General features: G+C 36.7%; 1 protein-coding gene across 7 annotated transcripts in view; it reads left to right on the top strand.

Moving 5' to 3' along the window:
- The window catches only part of ank1a (ankyrin 1, erythrocytic a), a 107,605-nt gene that overhangs the window by 42,939 nt on the left and 45,330 nt on the right, over nucleotides 1-19,336 (top strand). For 5 of the 7 annotated variants that reach the window (XM_053229037.1, XM_053229034.1, XM_053229035.1 and 2 more), the window contains exons 2-9: nucleotides 951-1,043; nucleotides 14,569-14,670; nucleotides 17,231-17,329; nucleotides 17,441-17,539; nucleotides 17,762-17,860; nucleotides 18,327-18,512; nucleotides 18,744-18,842; nucleotides 18,933-19,031. In XM_053229037.1, the coding sequence (XP_053085012.1) occupies nucleotides 951-1,043; nucleotides 14,569-14,670; nucleotides 17,231-17,329; nucleotides 17,441-17,539; nucleotides 17,762-17,860; nucleotides 18,327-18,512; nucleotides 18,744-18,842; nucleotides 18,933-19,031 (876 nt within the window). Of the gene's footprint in view, nucleotides 1-950; nucleotides 1,044-7,431; nucleotides 9,365-14,568; nucleotides 14,671-17,230; nucleotides 17,330-17,440; nucleotides 17,540-17,761; nucleotides 17,861-18,326; nucleotides 18,513-18,743; nucleotides 18,843-18,932; nucleotides 19,032-19,336 lie in introns of those variants that run through there. The other 2 variants (XM_053229038.1, XM_053229036.1) reach the window with 2 other exon arrangements.

Here is a 19,336-nt window from a genome sequence, read left to right as displayed (position 1 = left end):
TGACTAATAGTAGATTCCTTTGTGTACTGAGTTTTATAAGAATTATTTGCAAAGTTTTCTCTTAATTAAGTTCATGATATCTTATTTAAATCATACCTGCCTTTTGGGAAATGAAACATAACTGAAGTACAGGCTTTAATAGTTATATTTATTTGGCCAATTTGTATTGGGATCATTTTTTCTTAATATTGTAAGAGGTAGAATTCAAGCATCTGTCTGGTACAGCTCACTGAGTCTGTCATCATCTGGAATTTGGCACTGATATCTCGAAAGGTTGCTCTGAACCGTTGCTGGCTTGTGCTAAGGGATGACCAAACCTTGTTGCTGTGAATGATCTAAAACTAACATTTTATCTCAGTTGCAGCAAGAAGGAGAAAGTGAGTGGGATTCTACTTGTCTGTTTTCTCTGCTACAGACATTTTCATTTTCTTTCATTATGACCCTCTATGTCTCTGTCCTTTCTCTTCACTTTTACTCTTCTTTCTTGACTAAGTAAAAAAGATGGTTCCATGAACACATTCTCTTGCAACGCATACAAGTGCATACAGATTTAATGCACATTTTCACAAGACCACTCAGTGAATGTTACCACTAGGAATGTTTAAGGGTTGGGGTAGAGAGCCTGTCTAACTGCTATAAGCTTCTAACTTGATTCATATGAAATCTGTTACCTTAGCATCACTCTTGCTAATTTTTCATGAGAAATTTGAACTATATTTTAACGGATGGCATATTTAACAAGCCAGCTTGTCACACAGTCCACATGGCTAAAACAACTAGAAATTAGAAAAACGATAGAAAATTCTACATATGAAAGATGAAAGCGAAGGAAGGATGCTGGTAAGCTATATATCATGATTGAGGCCCTGCCCCTTCTTTCCCTCTCTATTGTCCCTGTAACCTGTTAAGATTTAATGGCCCTCCTGTTTTTATGTCGTGTGTCCTTTTAGGCCCACGCTGTTCACCGCTGGCTAATCGATCAGGACAATAGTGTGAACTCTGAGCCGCCGGATGGCCAGGGAGTGTGGCACTATGATGAAACAGTAAATATCTGCAACACGTATATCTTTTTTTCCTTCTTCTTAATTTTTTTCTATGTACATATATCTATGCCCATTACGTATCTGCCTCTAGATACGCCTTTGTCATTGTTAGTGTTTTTGTTTGTGTGTGATTTTTAAAATGTCATCTGCCCTTTGGTTGCTTTTTGTGCAGTTGATGTGTGTAGCTATAGTTTTCTTTGAAAGTTCTGTGTTGCTAGTGTGCTATTGGGCTGGCTGATTTACTAACTTTAGATGTGGTTGTGGAGACACTTTTTTGTGTTTTACTTGGTCATATTTGTGGAACAAATTCAGTTGTCTGATTTTGTTGAGATTTAATTTTGATTTTTGATGTGACTGTGTGTCATTTTTCTCATGTTTAAAAAAATGTATATCATTATCAAACAGCAAAAGGAAGAGTCCACGGGCAAAATATTATCCTTAACTTTAGTACAGTTCCATGAATGTATGAAATAATATGATAAATACGGTTTATGATCATTAGAATAAGTTACTATATCATTTACTTATTTTTCCTGTGGGTTCTTCATCTTTCCAATGTTCTGTCTTCACACTGTGCTAACACACTTTAACGTAGTGCTCACACATTGTTTGTGCGAGTATATTCGGTTCTAAACACCAATGCATGCACTGATGTGTATTGTTCATACACTATCCATATTTCTTCATCCTGTGTTTGTGCCTAGAAAGAGCTGAATCTGAATGGTGAGTGAGGTTCAGTTTCATGTGATGTTCTTTATTAGTGATTCACTCATTACGTTTTTCATCCCATTGTGTGTGTGGTGTTTTGTCTGTTTCACATGTTTTTATTGTTGATATTTAGTCTTCATTTAAATTGTAAAAAAAATTGTAGTGCTTTGTCAGTCACCAACTGTGGTAAGTGTGGAAATTTCCTGAAAGTGTTTACAGCAGTTTGTCAGGTGTCACTTTAACAGTGGGTTATTTGAAGTGAGAAAAAAAAACAGCTATCTAAACATATGAACACACATACATTAGAAAATCCTTTGGAATACAAACAAATACAAGTTTAATATATTTTGTAATACAACCTCTCTCAGAAATTAAAACTAAGAGCAATGGTCTGCCACAATGCACTCAGCTGGCTCCCTCTCCATGTGTTTCTCATTACATAACTATGTGGAAAGGGTCAGGGATAGGTGTTCACTGATTCTCCTATCCAGTCATTTAAGTGCATTGGGCTATGGCAAAAATCATCCTCATTTACAGACTTTAACTAACGTGTGTGTGTGTGTGTGTCAAAGGGACTGAAAGTCACTCGTCATGTTTAGAGTTCATGCTTTACAATGATATCTCCTAAAATATGTGTCGTCTACGTGTACACTGTTTGTTTTGTTTAATGATTTGCAGCAGCTCATTAAATAAATATTCTAATATCAATAGACCAGGAAGTACCTAATTACAGGTTAAAGATGATATCTCTCTAATTATAGTTATATAATGTATAATTATAATTATATTTTATAGTTATTGTTATAGTTATTTATATAAAAATAACAAATACTATTACAGCTATTGTTAATATCCATGTTAGTTTTTAAGTTAAACAAAGGTGCATTAAATTAGATTTAAACATTTTGAGTCTGCTGTGGCTGAGGATCTGTAGGAGCCAAATTGATGGGCAGAGTTCTCACACTTTGATATCACAATTTTGATATAATGAAATTCCTTCTAATTTAAGAAATACAGTTACAGACACATTGTTTCTTTATTTCTACCTGTGTGCCTATATAATTTAAATGTTAGATTAAAAAAAAAGTTCCCTTCTCCTACATTATTGCTAGAGATCCTTCCAATCCTGAGGACCTGAGGACATCATACATTTGATCTTTGTATGTAAATTTTACATAATTTGTTTGGCCACTGGAGGTCTTCTTATGACAAAGAAGACACTTTACAATAATGTTCAGTAAGTCATAGGTGACTAAGCAAGAATGAATAAGTAGTACTATATTAATACCCAAGTCACAACTAATTAATACTGGCTAATTACTCAGTAAGTAATAAGAAAGTAATGGTTTGGTAGTTTATATATCTCCTGGAGAACTACTAGTAAACTTGTGATAAGTAATGAACTATTAAGTGCTTTACATTACAATACCATTCCAGATGATCATTGCCGCCTAAACACATTTATATTGTAGTTATTGAAGTGTTGAAGTAGACTACTTTGCATCAGTTAATTGTTCTTCAATATAGGTAAAACATTATTTGAGGAGCTGATGTGATTAGTAATTAATCGGTAGTTAGTAGGTAGTTCTCCAGGAGATACATAAGACTCTACTGTAATTATTGCTCAGTTCATGACAAACTACCAAACCATAGATGAGCTATTGAACAGTAATGTAAAGTGTTATCCAAAAATCAAAGTTGTAGATATTTCATTGAATTTCATTTTGATTCTTTTGTATAGCACTTAGTAGACATTCTCACAAAGCACCTTTACAGAAATCCTGTAGATTTAAATCCCTAATGAGCAAATGAGAGGCAAGGTACTCCTTGAGACAACATGTGGAAGAAACCATTAGAGAAACTAGACTTGAAAAGGAGCCCATTCTTTTCTGAGTGACATGGATAGTGCAATTATAAATCATTACAGTATACAGTGGGAAAAGGGAAACAGCACTAAATGTGTTGATATGGATAGGATATAGAATTGGGTATGATGACATTGTGAAGAGATCTTGGATGACCACAGGGCAGTCTTTATGATTACAGCAGCAGGAGTTAAGAGGTGCAAGTCTACACTATCTATATAATATTATCCACTGGAGCAGGAAGGAGTGCATAAAGTTCCAGATAAAGGAGCAGAAGTAGAGCATCAGGATGAATCAGGCAGGTCTGGAGGACAAGAAGAACCCCAAAAGGACAAGTGTGTCAAGATCTGGTGCCAGCTTCATTCTGGGCAGCAGGAGTACATGTACAGTTTGACAGACATTAGCTTTAAATGAAAGACTTTTAACAATAATCATACCATGGTCTTTTTTACGCCACACACAATGAAACTACAAAGACAGAGTTACTACATATTCAGAAATCTTATTTCTAGCTGCTTGTGGCCCTAGAAGAATTACTTCTGTCTTGTCAGAATTAAGTACTGTATGAGAAAGTTATTCATCATCCAGTGTGTAATATCCTTTACACATGCCTCAACATTATAAAGCTAGTATGTGTCATCTGGTTTGTGTAAAATATACAGCTGTGTGTCATCAGCATAGCCATGTTACCACATATACAATATCTCCAAAGAACTGGATAATAATTGTGATTTACAAGTAGTAAGTATCAAGACATTCTAACAAAGTCACACTGATATGTCAGGCAAGTTCTAAATATTAAGCAGGTAAGTGTACAGTATAAGACTCACTGCATTGGTTTATTTTGGTCTAAAAAAACAAAGTAACAAAGTGATAAGTAAAAATATATCTCTAAATGTCACTCATTTTTCACAAATTTCATTCATTATGCCACAAGCAGAAAAGTGAAATTTTACTGTAAACTGGGAGCAAGCAAGCAATTATCTGGCCTATAAAACTCTAAATACAAATACATTATAGGAATGTTACTGTAAACGTTTTATTACCTCCTACTCATACCTTTTCTTGTTGTTAACTATTATGAATAAGTGGCTCTTGCAATGACAATACATTTGAAATTAGCTTGCTTTAATTTCAGTTATTTCTTATTTATGATTGCAAAGACAGTGATCATTCTTAATAATGTATCACATCTTTTAGAAAACAATTCCTTTACGCAGATTCATGTTTTGTGAGTAAATCTTGTGTTGACAGTACAGTGCAAGCCTTTGAGTGCTTTCCTTCAACTTGCATCCAAGTAGATTTAAGAATGCAGTTTGTAGACACAATTGGTGTTGAACTTGAAGTACATCGTAAACAATATTCCTGGCTGTACAGCTAAACACAATTTTGTCCAAGTGTGTTTTTCTGTTCTAAATTGGAATCTATGTTGCAGTATTTTCAAACTACATTTGAAATATATTTTAAATATATTCTTGGGTGTACTGATACACATATTTGCTACACTTTTTTTTGTTTGTTTGTTTTTTCTCATTTTTTTACTTGTTACTTAGTTTGAGCTATACTGCAACTTAAATGCATACATTGATATTTACACATATTTATCACAGTAATAACATCTAAATACATTTAGGTTATATCTGATATATAAATAAGGAGAAAGTTGTGAATGTCCATCAAACAAGTTTATTTAAATTAATTGACTCAGTCTGAGTCAATGAACAGGTAAAAGAAAGCCTTAATAAAAAGTGATTATAAAGAACAGGTTTGTTAAAGCATGAATAATCCTTTGACTTTATAAAACAACATTTAGCTTAATGTGACAATTATGGATACAGTATATGCATTTTTATTTAAGTATGTTAAAAAATAATCTCTTTGAATTCATTCATAATCACTTTGAATGTAAAATAAAGGATACATACAATGTTTGAAACGTATTCTCTTGCTGTTTTTAATAATGCCGTAAAGTTGATGTGACAGTAAAATATACTCTTTTTAAAGTATGCTTTAGTGTGTTGAGAAATAAAGTAATTGAAACCTTTTTGAGATTTGATGTACTAAACACAACTGAAATATTTTTAAAACATTTTGAACTAAAACATTTACCTTGAAATGACAATTAAATATAAATTTTTGTTTATGTGTTCTTCAGTATGTAACAAAAATACATTTACTTAATTGTACTTCCTAAGTTGTATTAAAGCATACTTTAAGGTATTGCTTTAAAGTATACTTTTTAAATAAAATACTTATTGAAATTGGAGTGACAGGTAAATATACTTCTGCTTAAGTATGCTTGAGTATGTTAAGAAATATATTTATTTAAGTGTAGTTCCTCACAACATACAGAATAATCATTTAAAAGCTATTACTTTAAATATATACATTTTGAAAATTACAGAAAAGTGTAGTTTAGGTATATTTCGAGAAAGTACATGAAATGAAAAATATACTTTCAATATTATTTACATACTTAAAATACACTATTAAAGTATACTTCATTGCAAGGGAACATTCTTTGCTAATATTGTAACATTTAGTGTATGTTTCTGGTTTTCAGCTAGTTATTCCAAATAACTTTTTAGCTATGATGTATTTTATAATGTCTTTTTCTTCTGTCAGACATTTTTTACAGTCTACTGAAACTGTCTTGGTACTTAACATATTTATACTCAAATTAATTACCCAGTACTTTGGAGTGTACCACATCCTCACATTACCAAGATATTTTGGTTCGACCAAATTGAACATAATAATAATAATAATAATAATAATAATAATAATAATAATAATAATTAATAAGGACTTTTTAACTCTTATATGCAACTCACAACTCTTACAAGGAAATGATGCTCTGTAACAGTGTTATAAATAGAAAAATGTGCAATACTTTATAAAAGATGAAGCAAATATGTAATCACAGCCTTGATGACATGTCAAAGAGAGGGCTCAAGGTTTCATGAATGTAATAACAAAATCAGATACCTTCTATTACCAGGTTTAACAAGAGGATGAAGCTTTAATTTAGCTTGGAATTAGAATTTATTTTATATTGATTACCACTGTATCATTTTTCCTTTTCAGCAAACTTTTCTTTCTCTAAAAGTGGATTTTATTATAATTTTTCTTTGTCTTATACATTGTTGAATTTATACATTTTTACATTGTTGAGTTTAAGTTTTTGAGATTTTTAATCATCTTGTATTATTATTACTCTTATACAGTGTTGATACAATTCAGGCAAGATGTGTACTACTAAAATTATTAACTAAAAGTCCCAAAACTGACAGACATTCATTGGGACATATGGTTTACTCAGTTTCAATGGGTGAAATTATTTCTAATCTTAAGTAAGTGAAAGCAAATATAGTATTAAAATACTCAGGAAACTGAGTATTTCCTTGTAATTAAAAAAAAAATCCAAAGTTGCTTTGGAAATGATTATTGGTTGAGACAGAATGCGGGAGTGTTTAACAGCACTGTTGTAGCAGATTGCATAGCTCTGATGCAAATGCACTAAATGCACTGCAAACAAGGGTCACCTGGAGTTTGAGAGGCTGAGTTAGCTGCTGCTGGATTGGCCATTACTTTGCAGGACTAAATAACAATTAGGAAAATATCCAATTAATTTATATAATTATTATATACATCTACAAGCCTGCAAGAGAGATTGGCCAAGTATGGCATTTGATAGCATACGTGTATGAAGATGTGCTTTTATGACATAAAAACCTCTGTGGACATCATTTTAAAGGTGAGATTTGAAATAGCCTCTGTGTTACAAACCAAATCACATGCAGATAGTGTCAAAAGCTTGCACATTTTCTGTTTAATGTTCACTGGTTTGTCAAGATATTTTTCAAAATCCAAATAACTTTGCTATATTTAACATACTCAAATATCTTTCATATCTGTATTACTACATCTACAAAGTAAACTAATATTTAATGTGACGTCTAGTGTACTTCTCTCCATATCTAGCCTAGCATATCAAAAATACACTCGTATACTTCTCTTCAAATATACTTTAGCATGCTTGTAGTAAACTTAGTTAAGCAAACTTGTTAGTGTATTTGAATGAACTTCAGCTTGGCATATCTGAGCACAAACTGAACTGTTGAGAAGTCTAATGAATTTCAAGAGGGGACATACAGGGAGAGGAGAGGTACTGGTGTTGTGAACATTGTAAGACGTGATCGTGGGATAAAGAGTGTGGAAGTGAGATTGCAACACATGTTTGTGTCAGCAGTCAGTTTTTCGAGCTTCTGGTCAGGGAGCTTGAGTAGGTTACCATGATCAGACACTGCATTAAACAGGTTTGCCACAAAAGCCATTTTGCCAGTGTTTCCTTTTTACAGAAGAAAGTGAAACAGAACAAAATCACCAAAGCCAAAAAGGCATATGTTGAAAGATTAATGTATGTGAGATTATTTTAACAAATTCTGTTAATGAAATACAATTAATTAAATTAATTCTAAATCCTAAAAAAATAATTTATTTCTAATTAAATGAAAATCAGAATAGACAATCAAAATCTCCATGATGTCACTTATCAAGTTTTTTGCATTCAGGTCTCATGAGTGTAATTAAGAATGCAGATCAGTTATGAAATTTAAAACAAAATGTAAAAGTGGTTCAAGCTCAGAAGACATCTATATTACCTCTATATTGGAATTTCCCCAAAACTCCCAAAAGCTAAAAATGACACTTAATTTAATTTAACATAGTTGACATTGTATTTTCGACGATAGAAATGATTGAAATCACCATGGAACTTTCCATCTTTTCTGTACCCAATAGCTGTCGTCCTTTCGTGACCTTAATGACTTCTTCTGAACCTTGCACTCCAGAAACGTCTCTTCTTCTTCATACTGTAAATACACTTTTACTCTTCCCACAATCTAGTGTCACTGAGCCTCAATCCTCAACTCTTCCCCATCTCTCCTTGTATAAAACACATTTATTTGGGTGCATGCCTTTGGCAGGGATGTGCTTTTCCCAGCGTTGGCCAGGAGAGAGAAAGCAAGGGGGCCTTTTCAACCAAGGAGTGACGGATCTTTTATTAAAAGAGGCTGGGCCCCTTACACACACTCACACACGCACACACACACATCCACCCTCCCTATCCACGTCTGCTCCATTGTCACCAGGCTTGCTGTTGCTGAAGTGCCTCCCCAAACCCCCTGCTGTGAGCTTTCTCACTGTAACTCCAAGTGCGGAGTGAAATCGGGCAGAACCCTAGAAATGTGCACACACCCACTACTTTCTCTTTTTTTTCCCACAGACACTTTCTCTATGCCATTCAGTGTATGTCCTTCGCTTGTCAGAATGCATAGAGTAGGTCTGAGTAGATGTTACAGACATTAGGGAATTGGCAACACAGAGAGAAAAAAGTCAGAGAGAGACAGAGAGAGAGACGGAGAGAGAGAGAGAGAGAGTAAGAGAGAGAGCGAGAGAGCGAGAGAGCAAGTGGTTTGCTGAAAATGTGTTGATATACACAGCTTTCTACTAGAGATAAACCCTTTGGCCCCATAACATCCCCCAACCCCACCCACCTCTCACAAGTGCTGCTTAGTCGAGTGCATGTGTGTGTGTCCTGGGGTGGACCCACAGCCCCGTACCCAGACCCTTGCGCCCAAATATTCAGTGCATCACAGCACAGCCGTGGGACAAGAGAGAAACGAAGAGACAGAACTGGAGAGAGGAAGCAGGTGAATAGGCATGCCAAGCAAGATCATTTGGGGAGTGAGTAATAGCTTTTGTGCTTTCTTGTTTAATTTCAATTAAGTCTGCTCTTTATTTCATTTTTAATGCAGCAGTCTGGTTGTAACCTCCCTTGCCATTTCTCTTTTATTTGACCTTTCAGTCAAAACTCACTTTTGCAAAAGGTAAATTTTTATCAGGACAGGATTTAGGACTTATCTTAAAATGTGTAAAGAAGTGCCATGATATGCCAAGAACAGGAAGTAATGTGCACCACAATTTACAAATTGTGGTGCACATTACTTCCTGTTCTTGGCATATCATGGTGAAAATAAAATGAAAATGTTAGTGAAAACAATAAGGAACATGTATATCTGTAGTACTTTGCTATTATTATAATATCTTTCTATGAAGTGAAATAAAGGGAAATGAGGGTTTAAAAACAAAGGACTTACTGAAGAATGACGCTGTTTGCTGTACACACACACTGGTGAAGAGCAGAGTGGGCCTTGTGGATTCTTCACACATTTCATTTGTTAAAGTGAAACCTGTTGTTTGGATACTTCCGGGTTACTATGGATACAAAAGTATCCGATAGAAACGAATTAACCTGCTTGATATAATCCACAGAAAAGCAAATCCTTTAGAACCTTAGAGTCCTTTGTTTAATACCACAAGTATCAGGTATATGGTATAAAGGTATAAATGTCTAAGATTAAAATCAAAAGTTGTTTTTTTTCCTCTGAATATTGGACTGACTCAATAGGTTGAGCACTATTATTATTTCATTTTTGACCATTCTGGTCTAATATTTGTGTCTAGAGAACATATATTTTACAGCTCCATTTGAAAAGGTTTTTACCAGCTTGTAAAAAAAAGACTTTAGGTTTGAACAGTGTATGAGAGGAATGAATACAGGTAATTACTGTATATAAAGACAAAGGTAAGGTCATTTTTCACACATATCTAGACAGATGCGTATTAAAGGTTCTTTGTATTAATTTCTTTTTAACATAATATTCCAGCATTTCTTCATTCAGTCTCACAGAAGAATTCTTTTTTTTTTTTTTTAAGTTTGTTGTCTCAGCTATAGAGGAACAGGAACAAAGGCACAGTGGCAGAGCTCAGTGTAGAGACACAAACCTGAGGCCCTCTGGGACAAGTTCAGATTTTCCCATAGCGCAGTTGGGATTAAACTGGCAAATTTCTAGTTAGTTATTTTGTTGCCTCAAACCCCACTCCCACCATAAATACACAAAATAGGGTTTTGTTAAAGTCTTCCTGTGCAGTGTTATAAAGCCTGCCTGTGTAAAGACTGAAGGCTAGTTTGAAATCAGTCTCAAAGTCAGCACATAGTGTTTTTTGTTCTTGTCATTTTGCAGCACTCTGTGTACATATTGCCAATGATAAAGGTGATATAACTACTCAATCTTCTACTGCCACGCAGTAGGAAGGGAGGAGAAGAAATGAGTGGGGAAATGTGAGCTAAGAGAGAAGCTTGCAGGAAAAGGAGGGAGCAGAGTCAGCAGAAAAAAAATACTGATGCATCTCAAATCCTATGTCAGAGATTTTTAAGTATCTTACAGAAGAGTTGATCTGGGCCCAAGCTGATGTAATCAGAAATATTAGGGTTCATTTGTATATGAATACAACCATAAAAGTAAACCTGTTATTGCACATTTTTGTGTACTCCACAGTGCAAGCTGCTGCAGTCACTTCCCCAGCGCAAGCTAATCGTTAGTTGCGTGTCAGCATTATGCTTAAGCCCACGGAGGTAGATAGAGTCTGAATCAATAGCCAGCCACTGTAACTTTATACATGAGGGGGATGCTGCAGAGTTTTGGCTAATTCAGAAAAGACACTTATATTTGAATGTTGCAGATGTCTCGAGCAGAGCAGAGCTGTTTTGGTGAAGGGCATCGTCTGGATTTTTTAAACGTACTCTTTATTTGTTTTTGTTTTTTTTTCAGTTTTACTCTACTTTTCTGCGTTTGCAGTCATGATCCCTGGTTTTCTTTCTTGCTACTCCTCAAATTTAGTGCTAGAAAAGCTCAGTCAGTTTTGAGAATGCTAGTTTCTATTAATCATTACTAGTTTCTATTAATCACAAATATTAATGCTTTTGTAAAAGGCATATTTTGTTGTGCATTCTCACTGTTTGCAGTGTCACCTGTTTAATACATGATCAATATGTCCTCTCTCTCCCTCTCTATCTGTCTATCTTTTTGTCTCTGTTTCTCTTTCCTGCTCTCTTTTATTCAATCTCACATGCATAAACACAATTAGAGACGCATACACTTCAAGCATGCATGCATGCACACCCTTGCACATACACACAAGCAGACACATGCACTCCTCCTGTAGTACACAAACACACTGCAGTGTGCTGTCTTAGTGGTGATGTCATCCTGTCTGCCGCAGCACTGGTGCACTGAGAGAACGGAGACGAGAGAGAGAGAGAGAGAGAGAACAAAAGGAATGGAAAAAGAACATGACAATAAGAAAGATTAGTTTAGCGTTACATGATCTGTAGGTGGAGATTGTAGGAGCATCATCTGAGACGTGGCAGAATCATCTGAGTTTAGACGTGACAAATATCAGCAAAGGAGAATGTTGATCGGATCTGTATTTTTACTGCACAGTGATTAAAATTCATGATTATCTTCACAGGATGCTGGGCAATTATAAATGCACACACAGAGTTATGACAGCAAACCAGCAAACCCTATCTTAAAATCATTCATAAATGAAAATGAATGCCTCATAGGCATAATATTCATGTTAAAACTGCATTTCAGACCAGATGATATCTGTTGTGTTGTAGTAATTCAAGTGAAAACATCTTGCGTTCATGATAAAGCAGTAAAGTAGCATAATTGACTATAAATTTGAGAACTTGAAACTAGATCTCCTGCTGCAGTGTAAATGAAAGGCAGTGAGTGTGGATACACAGTAAGGAACTTGCTATGGGAATCATAAGCACAGCTTTAGGTGCGGTGGGCAAGACAGTCTACAGTGCCTTATCTTGTACAGCCAAATACACTCATGCACTGACGTAAGCAAACACCCAAATTCATTTTTCACATATAAGCAGAGCTCAAATCATGCCTCAGCAAAACATGTTATTCAAACCAATATTCTGTGCTTAAGACTGACATTATTTCAGGCTTTTTCTATCTATTTAATCCAAAATTGAGCCTGAAGTAAATATCCAGTGTTACCCTTAAAAATCACATTGTAACATGAAACCCCTGGGAGTTAAAAAACAACAACAACAAAAAAACACATCCTTGAATTGATCTGCAACCCATTTAGTACAAATACAGTTACACCTTAAGTTTAAAAAAAAAAGTGATGCTTTAAGCTTTATGGAAGAGCATCAGAATCAACAAATACAGTGAAAGGCAGCTAGAAATTATTTGGTGAGAGAGAACGAGAGAAAGTGTGTGTGTGTGTGTGTGTGTGTGTGTGAGAAAGAGAGAGAGAGAGAGAGAGAGAGAGAGAAAGAGAGAGAGGGCTATTGTAACAAATGGGGCCCTAGCAGGTCACTAAGGCGTTACCATGCCAGCTCTTGCTGTGTGGCCATGCATGTGTTTGAGTGTGTGTTTTTGTGGGTGTGTGGCCATCAGCTTTATCTCAACACTTCAGAATCACCATGGCAGACACATCTACACATCCGTAATCCCCGAAAAGTAATACCTCTTCAAACCTCTTCAAAACTGCTGCTGCTCAAATTTCTTTTAGATAATTTCTCAAGCACCTCAAACTCTGAACCTTTATATGGGTGTTTTCTGTGAGTCCTATTTGCAGTGAGTCCTATTTGCAGTGAGTCCTATTTGCAGAATATAGACACAGAATATAGAGTTTTTCACAGGTGAAGGTGAAAGGCATTGCTGAGCATGTGGAAATAACGGACCAGAATTCAATGCCTGTTGTTTTCTAAATTCATCAATGAGTGGTGAAGCAACACTCCTGATCTATACCCTTTGATCTATAGACTTCAAGCCTGTGTGTGTGTGTGTGTGTGTCTTCCTGCTCTGGGGGTGTATGGTAAATCTTCACTTCCCAGACACTCCAGCAGTGCTTACACTGTCTGAGGGAACCTCTCCACAAGATTTGCTGCCTCAGACTTCTGGAAATAGCTCCTCTCAGTCCCCTTCTCTCCACACACACACACACACACACACACACACGCCTCTGGCTTCTAGCTACCTCTCTCCTCCAGAGCACTCTGGTGGCTCATGGGTAATTTTGTCATTTTGTATGTGTAGTTGTGTTTGACATGGCCCTGTAGAAAGGTTTTGATTCATGTGTGAAGAAAACTGCTCAGTCCTCTGATGTAATCGTGTAACAACGGACAAGTGCATATTCTATGTTTGTGTGCCTTTTGATTGAATATTTTGAATGCAGCCTGATTTCAAGGAGGCTTCCTTTCAGGACAAGGCCTTTACAGTAAAAAATTCCTAACTCAGGACCCAGTGTCCTTGCCTTTTTTAGACTGCTCATTTGTTTGTCTGTTTGTTTGTTTGTTACTTTGTTTGTTTGTTTGTTTGTTTATAGAATGAAATGCTGCATACATCATTTTTTTATTGTGTGAAAATGAATGATTATTGAAAGATGGTTAAGCCTACAACATTCACTTGCAAAACTGAAGTAAATAATGTGTAATGTATTATACCATCTCCAAATGCAAATTGAGCTAAGCAATGAATGAAATAAACAAATCAGATTTTAACCCCGTTGCTACCAGGGGCAAGCACTGGATAATTGTAAGTAGCACCCTGACCTTTGAAGTGTGGTATGGTTTGTTGACTGACTGTTCTCTATCTTTAATTCATGTGATTCTTTGTGTGGTGTCTTTACCAAGGTCTTTCAGAAAAGCATCTCGAGTCATTCTGAAAGCACCTTGTGTTGTGTTTGTGGATCGTTCTCATGTTTAACCCTGTACGCTGTGTCTTAATGTTATAAATGGAGATGATCACATAACTTAAGTGCTGTTTTCTAATTTTAGTTATTATTTTATAGTGTTGTGTGGTTTCTGTGAATTTTAGTTGTCAAGTATTGAGTCACCACGTCTTAAATGTCATAACACTGAATACCTAAAATGGTCCGCGTGTAAGTCCTTTTGTCTCTGGGATCTCAGAGGAAACGTGACACTATGTGATCCCTTAATTACCAGATTAGTTACACAAATAATTTCACTCTCATTATCCCCACCTCTCTGTATGTCTATATATCTGTCTCAGACTGATGCTGCTACCAGTTTCCTACGTGCTGCCCGCTCAGGTAACCTGGAAAAGGCTCTTGACCACATCAAGAATGGCGTCGATATCAACACAGCCAATCAGGTGAGAGTCGCCTCCACCTCTGTTTCAGTGTGCCAGATCAGTTTCCATCAAAACATTAAGCAAAATTTGCTGGATCATGGCTGTTGTTTAACATTGATGATTTCCCTGAAGCTTCAGTCTGTTATGCATGGAATGTTCTCTATATGACCTTGATCTTCCATGCTTGTCTCAGATTATAATATTCAACAACTCATCACAGAACTCCATTCTCTCCATAGTTGCTGCTAAATATTTCAGTATGTTGCATCAGTGAGAGAATGCTGAGCTGGAATACTGAAATCCAGTCAGAGGATTAAAGGAACAGTGCAGTGGGGGAAAAAAAAGCAGTGCAGCGGGAGAAAAAAATCAATGCTTATTCATGGAAATATGAATGGTTATAACTGTTATTGCTGAGACATAAAGCTACTCAACTTCCAATTTCCATTTTATATTAATTTATAATAACTTCTCTTAACTATCTGTCTCAAGCGTTCTTGAACTCCTGAGAAGATTCCTACCAGCAATTTGTTTTCAGTGACAGTGCTTGAGGTTGCATTTGAGTAATAATAGTTAGATCTAGCCATAAGTACAGTTTTGATCACACTGAACACTGAAATCATTCATTTAGGTAATGAGCTGTACTGTGATATTAGTGGAGTGACAGCTCTTGTAGAAGTATTTAGCTGGTGAATAGGGAGTTTCCCCATCTATACGCCATAGAGAGCCTCCTGACACGTGTGTGTGATAAGATGAAAAAACAGGGTGTGAGCCTGTGAAGAGTGAGTCTTATCATTAATGCGCAGACACACACCATCACAAACAAGTGCCAGAATGAGTGTGAGTGTGTTTGTGGTAGAGAGAGATAGCTATATTATGCTTAATGAAAGAGCTCATATGTGGTGTTTGAGCATAGATACAGTATATTCCCATACATATGTGAGTGTGTTTGTGTGTATATGTGTGTATATGTGTCCCGTGGTTCCTTTTTTCACTTCCGCCTCCTGCCTTACCATGACCTACAAATCTCTGTGGTGGGCCAGCACAAATCTGGAGGGTTTAGAAACAGTGTTTGTGAGGATGAAAACATACAGCACCTCTGAGCTATATTAATCTCTGAGCTCATTAATCAAACACTTAGTAAGTACATTCTCATGAGTGGGGTTCACAGCATGGTCCACTCACTCGAATGTAGTGCTATGACAAAAACTTTCACTTTCTGAGCAAGCTACACGAGTGTTCGAGCATTCTAGAAATGAACTGGATGTGTTTAAAGTGCTAATTCAAACAAATGCTAATGTGAACAACAAAACTGTGAGTTAATGTTGTCTATTAGCATAGTGTCATGCTAAGTGGCCAGACTAGTGCTTATTAATTGTTAGTCACATTATCAGTTGGTTTTAGGCTCATTGTATATGAAGCTTGCAGAGGATTAAGTGAAACCTGCATGCTTCACAGTGTATATATAATGTTGTGCACAGTAAAGTACAGTAGACTTCATTAGTATGCAGCATGCAACGTGCAGCAGCACATGCTCAGTACAGCACCAGCAATGATGCGAAATCTGCATGTCATGCCAGAGACACGTGAATCAAAGAATAAACATATTCCAAGGCCTTGTAACAACAGCTGACATAGATGTGTACTTTTAAGCAAGAATACAGTACTGTGAAGTCTTTCTATGACACTGTAATAATAAAATGAAATATCAGGTGTAGGACCAAGTGTAGCAATGACATTGACATTTGGAATATTACAACATTAGAAGCCATTCAATACAGAAAGATAATGAAAAAAGATCACTAAAACATAGATTACTTGATGATTACTGCAGAATGGGAGAGACAATCAAGACATTTAATTGATGATTAAAAAAAAAAATCCTTTGGGCTTACAGGAATACCTCTTAGCATCAAGAGACCCCTTCTGGTGGCATGCATTTACTACAGCTGCTTTATTAACATGAAAAAGTGCATGGTGCACAGCCGTGTTGCTGCTCTGGGTCGATCTTTGGCCTGTGTTTGTGGGAAACATGACCAACATAAACATTGTCAGCATCTATCATAGATAACTGATACAGTCGCTGCAGCATCCTCTGTTTGATTCTTTGCTGATTTGTCTCTGTATGTCTCCATGCATTCTCTGTTGATCTTGCTCATTTCTATGTCTCTTCATTTTTTTCTTTCTGATGGGGTGAGTGGTCTCTGGACTCAGAGGGGGATAATATTAGCGATGTGAGAAAGGTCCAACCTCACATGTCCGGTGTCGATGAAGGAAGGCTGTGTGAGGTTAGACCTATCCCACACGGCTTGTATTCTTCCCGGCGGAGAGACCACCAACCTGCCATCCCACCTTTCATCGCCATCATTCTCAGCATCACAGGCATTTATTAGTATCTCATGTCCTTATATACAGTGGGGAAATAGGATGGTTTTTTTGGAAGTGAAGTATCATTTGCCACACCAAATTGTCCCCACAATACCAAGGGCATCAGGATCTGGTGGATCTGGTCCTCTGGGGTTTGTGATACCACATAATGGAGCCTCCACTGTGAGGTCTACTCTGTTCTTTCTTGCCTCTACAGAATGGACTCAATGGGTTACATTTGGCCTCAAAAGAAGGCCATGTTAAAATGGTGCTGGAACTACTGCACAACGGAATTGTACTGGAGACCACAACAAAGGTAAAGAGACTTCTGCTAATCTTTAACTACAAAAACTACTCACACTTTTTCTTGGTTCAGCTATATGCCTTGGTGTCATTTTTAGAACACATTTTTTCTATTCCTGTGCAGAAAGGCAACACTGCCCTCCACATTGCTGCATTGGCTGGACAAGAGCAAGTGGTCACAGAGCTGGTTAACTATGGAGCTAACGTCAATGCCCAGTCCCAGGTTAGAGTAAAAAAAAATAGCAGTAAGTCCAGTAAAAGGCAATTTCTTTTAATGCTCAGATGATGTATAATAAACCCAGTACCATATTATCATCAAATAATTTACAGATTATTAATAAGCATTAATAGGCAAGTACACCACACAGAAATACACCAAAAAATGCTAAATGTTTTCCCTAATTTTTACATTTCTGTTATTTGTGGCTGCACTTGTCTATAACAGAAGGGCTTCACTCCACTCTACATGGCAGCACAAGAGAATCATCTAGAGGTCGTGAAGTTCCTCTTGGACAATGGAGCCAATCAGAGCATTCCAACTGAGGTATATTTATATTCATTGGTGTAAGATGTATGTTTATGGATGGCAGAACGGGGACACAGTGAGTAGTCTTACAGGGTAGTCTTATAGCTCCAGGGTTCTCAGTTTGATCCTGAGTTCAGGTTACTGTCTGTGTGGAGTTTTGCATGTTCTCCATATGTCTGTGTGGGTTTCCTCTGGGATCTCTGCTTTGCTCCCACCTTCTAAAAACATGGCCGTAGGTGGATTGGTGATTCTAAATAGCCTGTAAGAGAGAACGAGAGTGTGAATGTGTATGGAGCCCTGAGATGGACTGACATCGTGTCTAGGGTGTATTTTGTGCCTCATGCCCAGGATAGGCTCCAGATCCACCACAGCCCTAACTAGGATAAAGCTCTTATTGAGGAAGAATGAATGTATGTTTGTGAAAACAGAAAACTCACCACATGAAACACAGTGATGTTACCTTCCTTTTTTGTCTCACCATTAGGACGGCTTTACTCCATTAGCTGTGGCTCTTCAGCAGGGTCACGAGAATGTAGTGGCCCTGCTTATCAATCATGGTACCAAGGGAAAGGTTCGCCTCCCTGCGCTGCACATAGCAGCACGCAACGATGACACCCGCACTGCCGCTGTTCTTTTGCAGAATGACCCCAATCCTGATGTACTAAGCAAGGTTTGTGTGTGTGTGTGTGTGTGTGTGTGTGTGTGTGTGTGAGAGAGAGAGAGAGTGTCAGTTTGCTGCTCGTTTTTCCTGAATCAAAACAAAGGCAAATCTCCATGGCTAAGCCATAATTTCAAAGTCATGTGGCAACGGCTGCTCTCGGGTCAAAATGTTCCTGTCTGTATAATAAGATATTGTACTATATCTGTTTTATATGGTTTCATTTCCCATGACTCCTTGCAGACAGGCTTCACGCCACTCCATATTGCAGCACACTATGAGAATGTGAATATTGCCCAGCTGCTGATAAACAGAGGAGCCAACGTGAACTTCACACCCAAGGTATCTTTCTTGAATGCATCCCTAAAGCTTTCATTTTGCTGCTGCATTACAGTTTACAGTATGCTCCTACCTAAACTGTCTTTCTTACAGAATGGGATTACACCTCTGCACATTGCATCCAGGAGGGGGAACGTGGTCATGGTCAGGCTTCTACTGGACCGTGGAGCAACAATTGATGCCAAGACTAAAGTAATGACTGTTAAACAATGCAAAACATTGCAGATGGCTTTGATATATTGCATTTACATTTTATATTTACAGTATTTGACTATCTTATCCAGAGTGACTTGCAGAAGTGCTTTGTAGTCTTAGTCTTAATAGGTCATGGTCTAAGAATACTATCTTAGAAAGCTAAAAAAAATACTATCTTAGAAAGCTAAAAAAGCTGTTAGACATAGACAAAAGAGATACACAAATATACAACACAAAGAGAAAGATGTAATAAAGGAGCAACTCATTAAAAACTGTCACTTATTATTGAAAACAATTTCTTC

This window comes from Pangasianodon hypophthalmus, chromosome 24 (assembly GCF_027358585.1).
Source record: "Pangasianodon hypophthalmus isolate fPanHyp1 chromosome 24, fPanHyp1.pri, whole genome shotgun sequence".
Taxonomy (NCBI): Eukaryota; Metazoa; Chordata; class Actinopteri; order Siluriformes; family Pangasiidae; genus Pangasianodon; species Pangasianodon hypophthalmus.
This window is presented reverse-complemented; position numbering and strand designations above follow the sequence as displayed.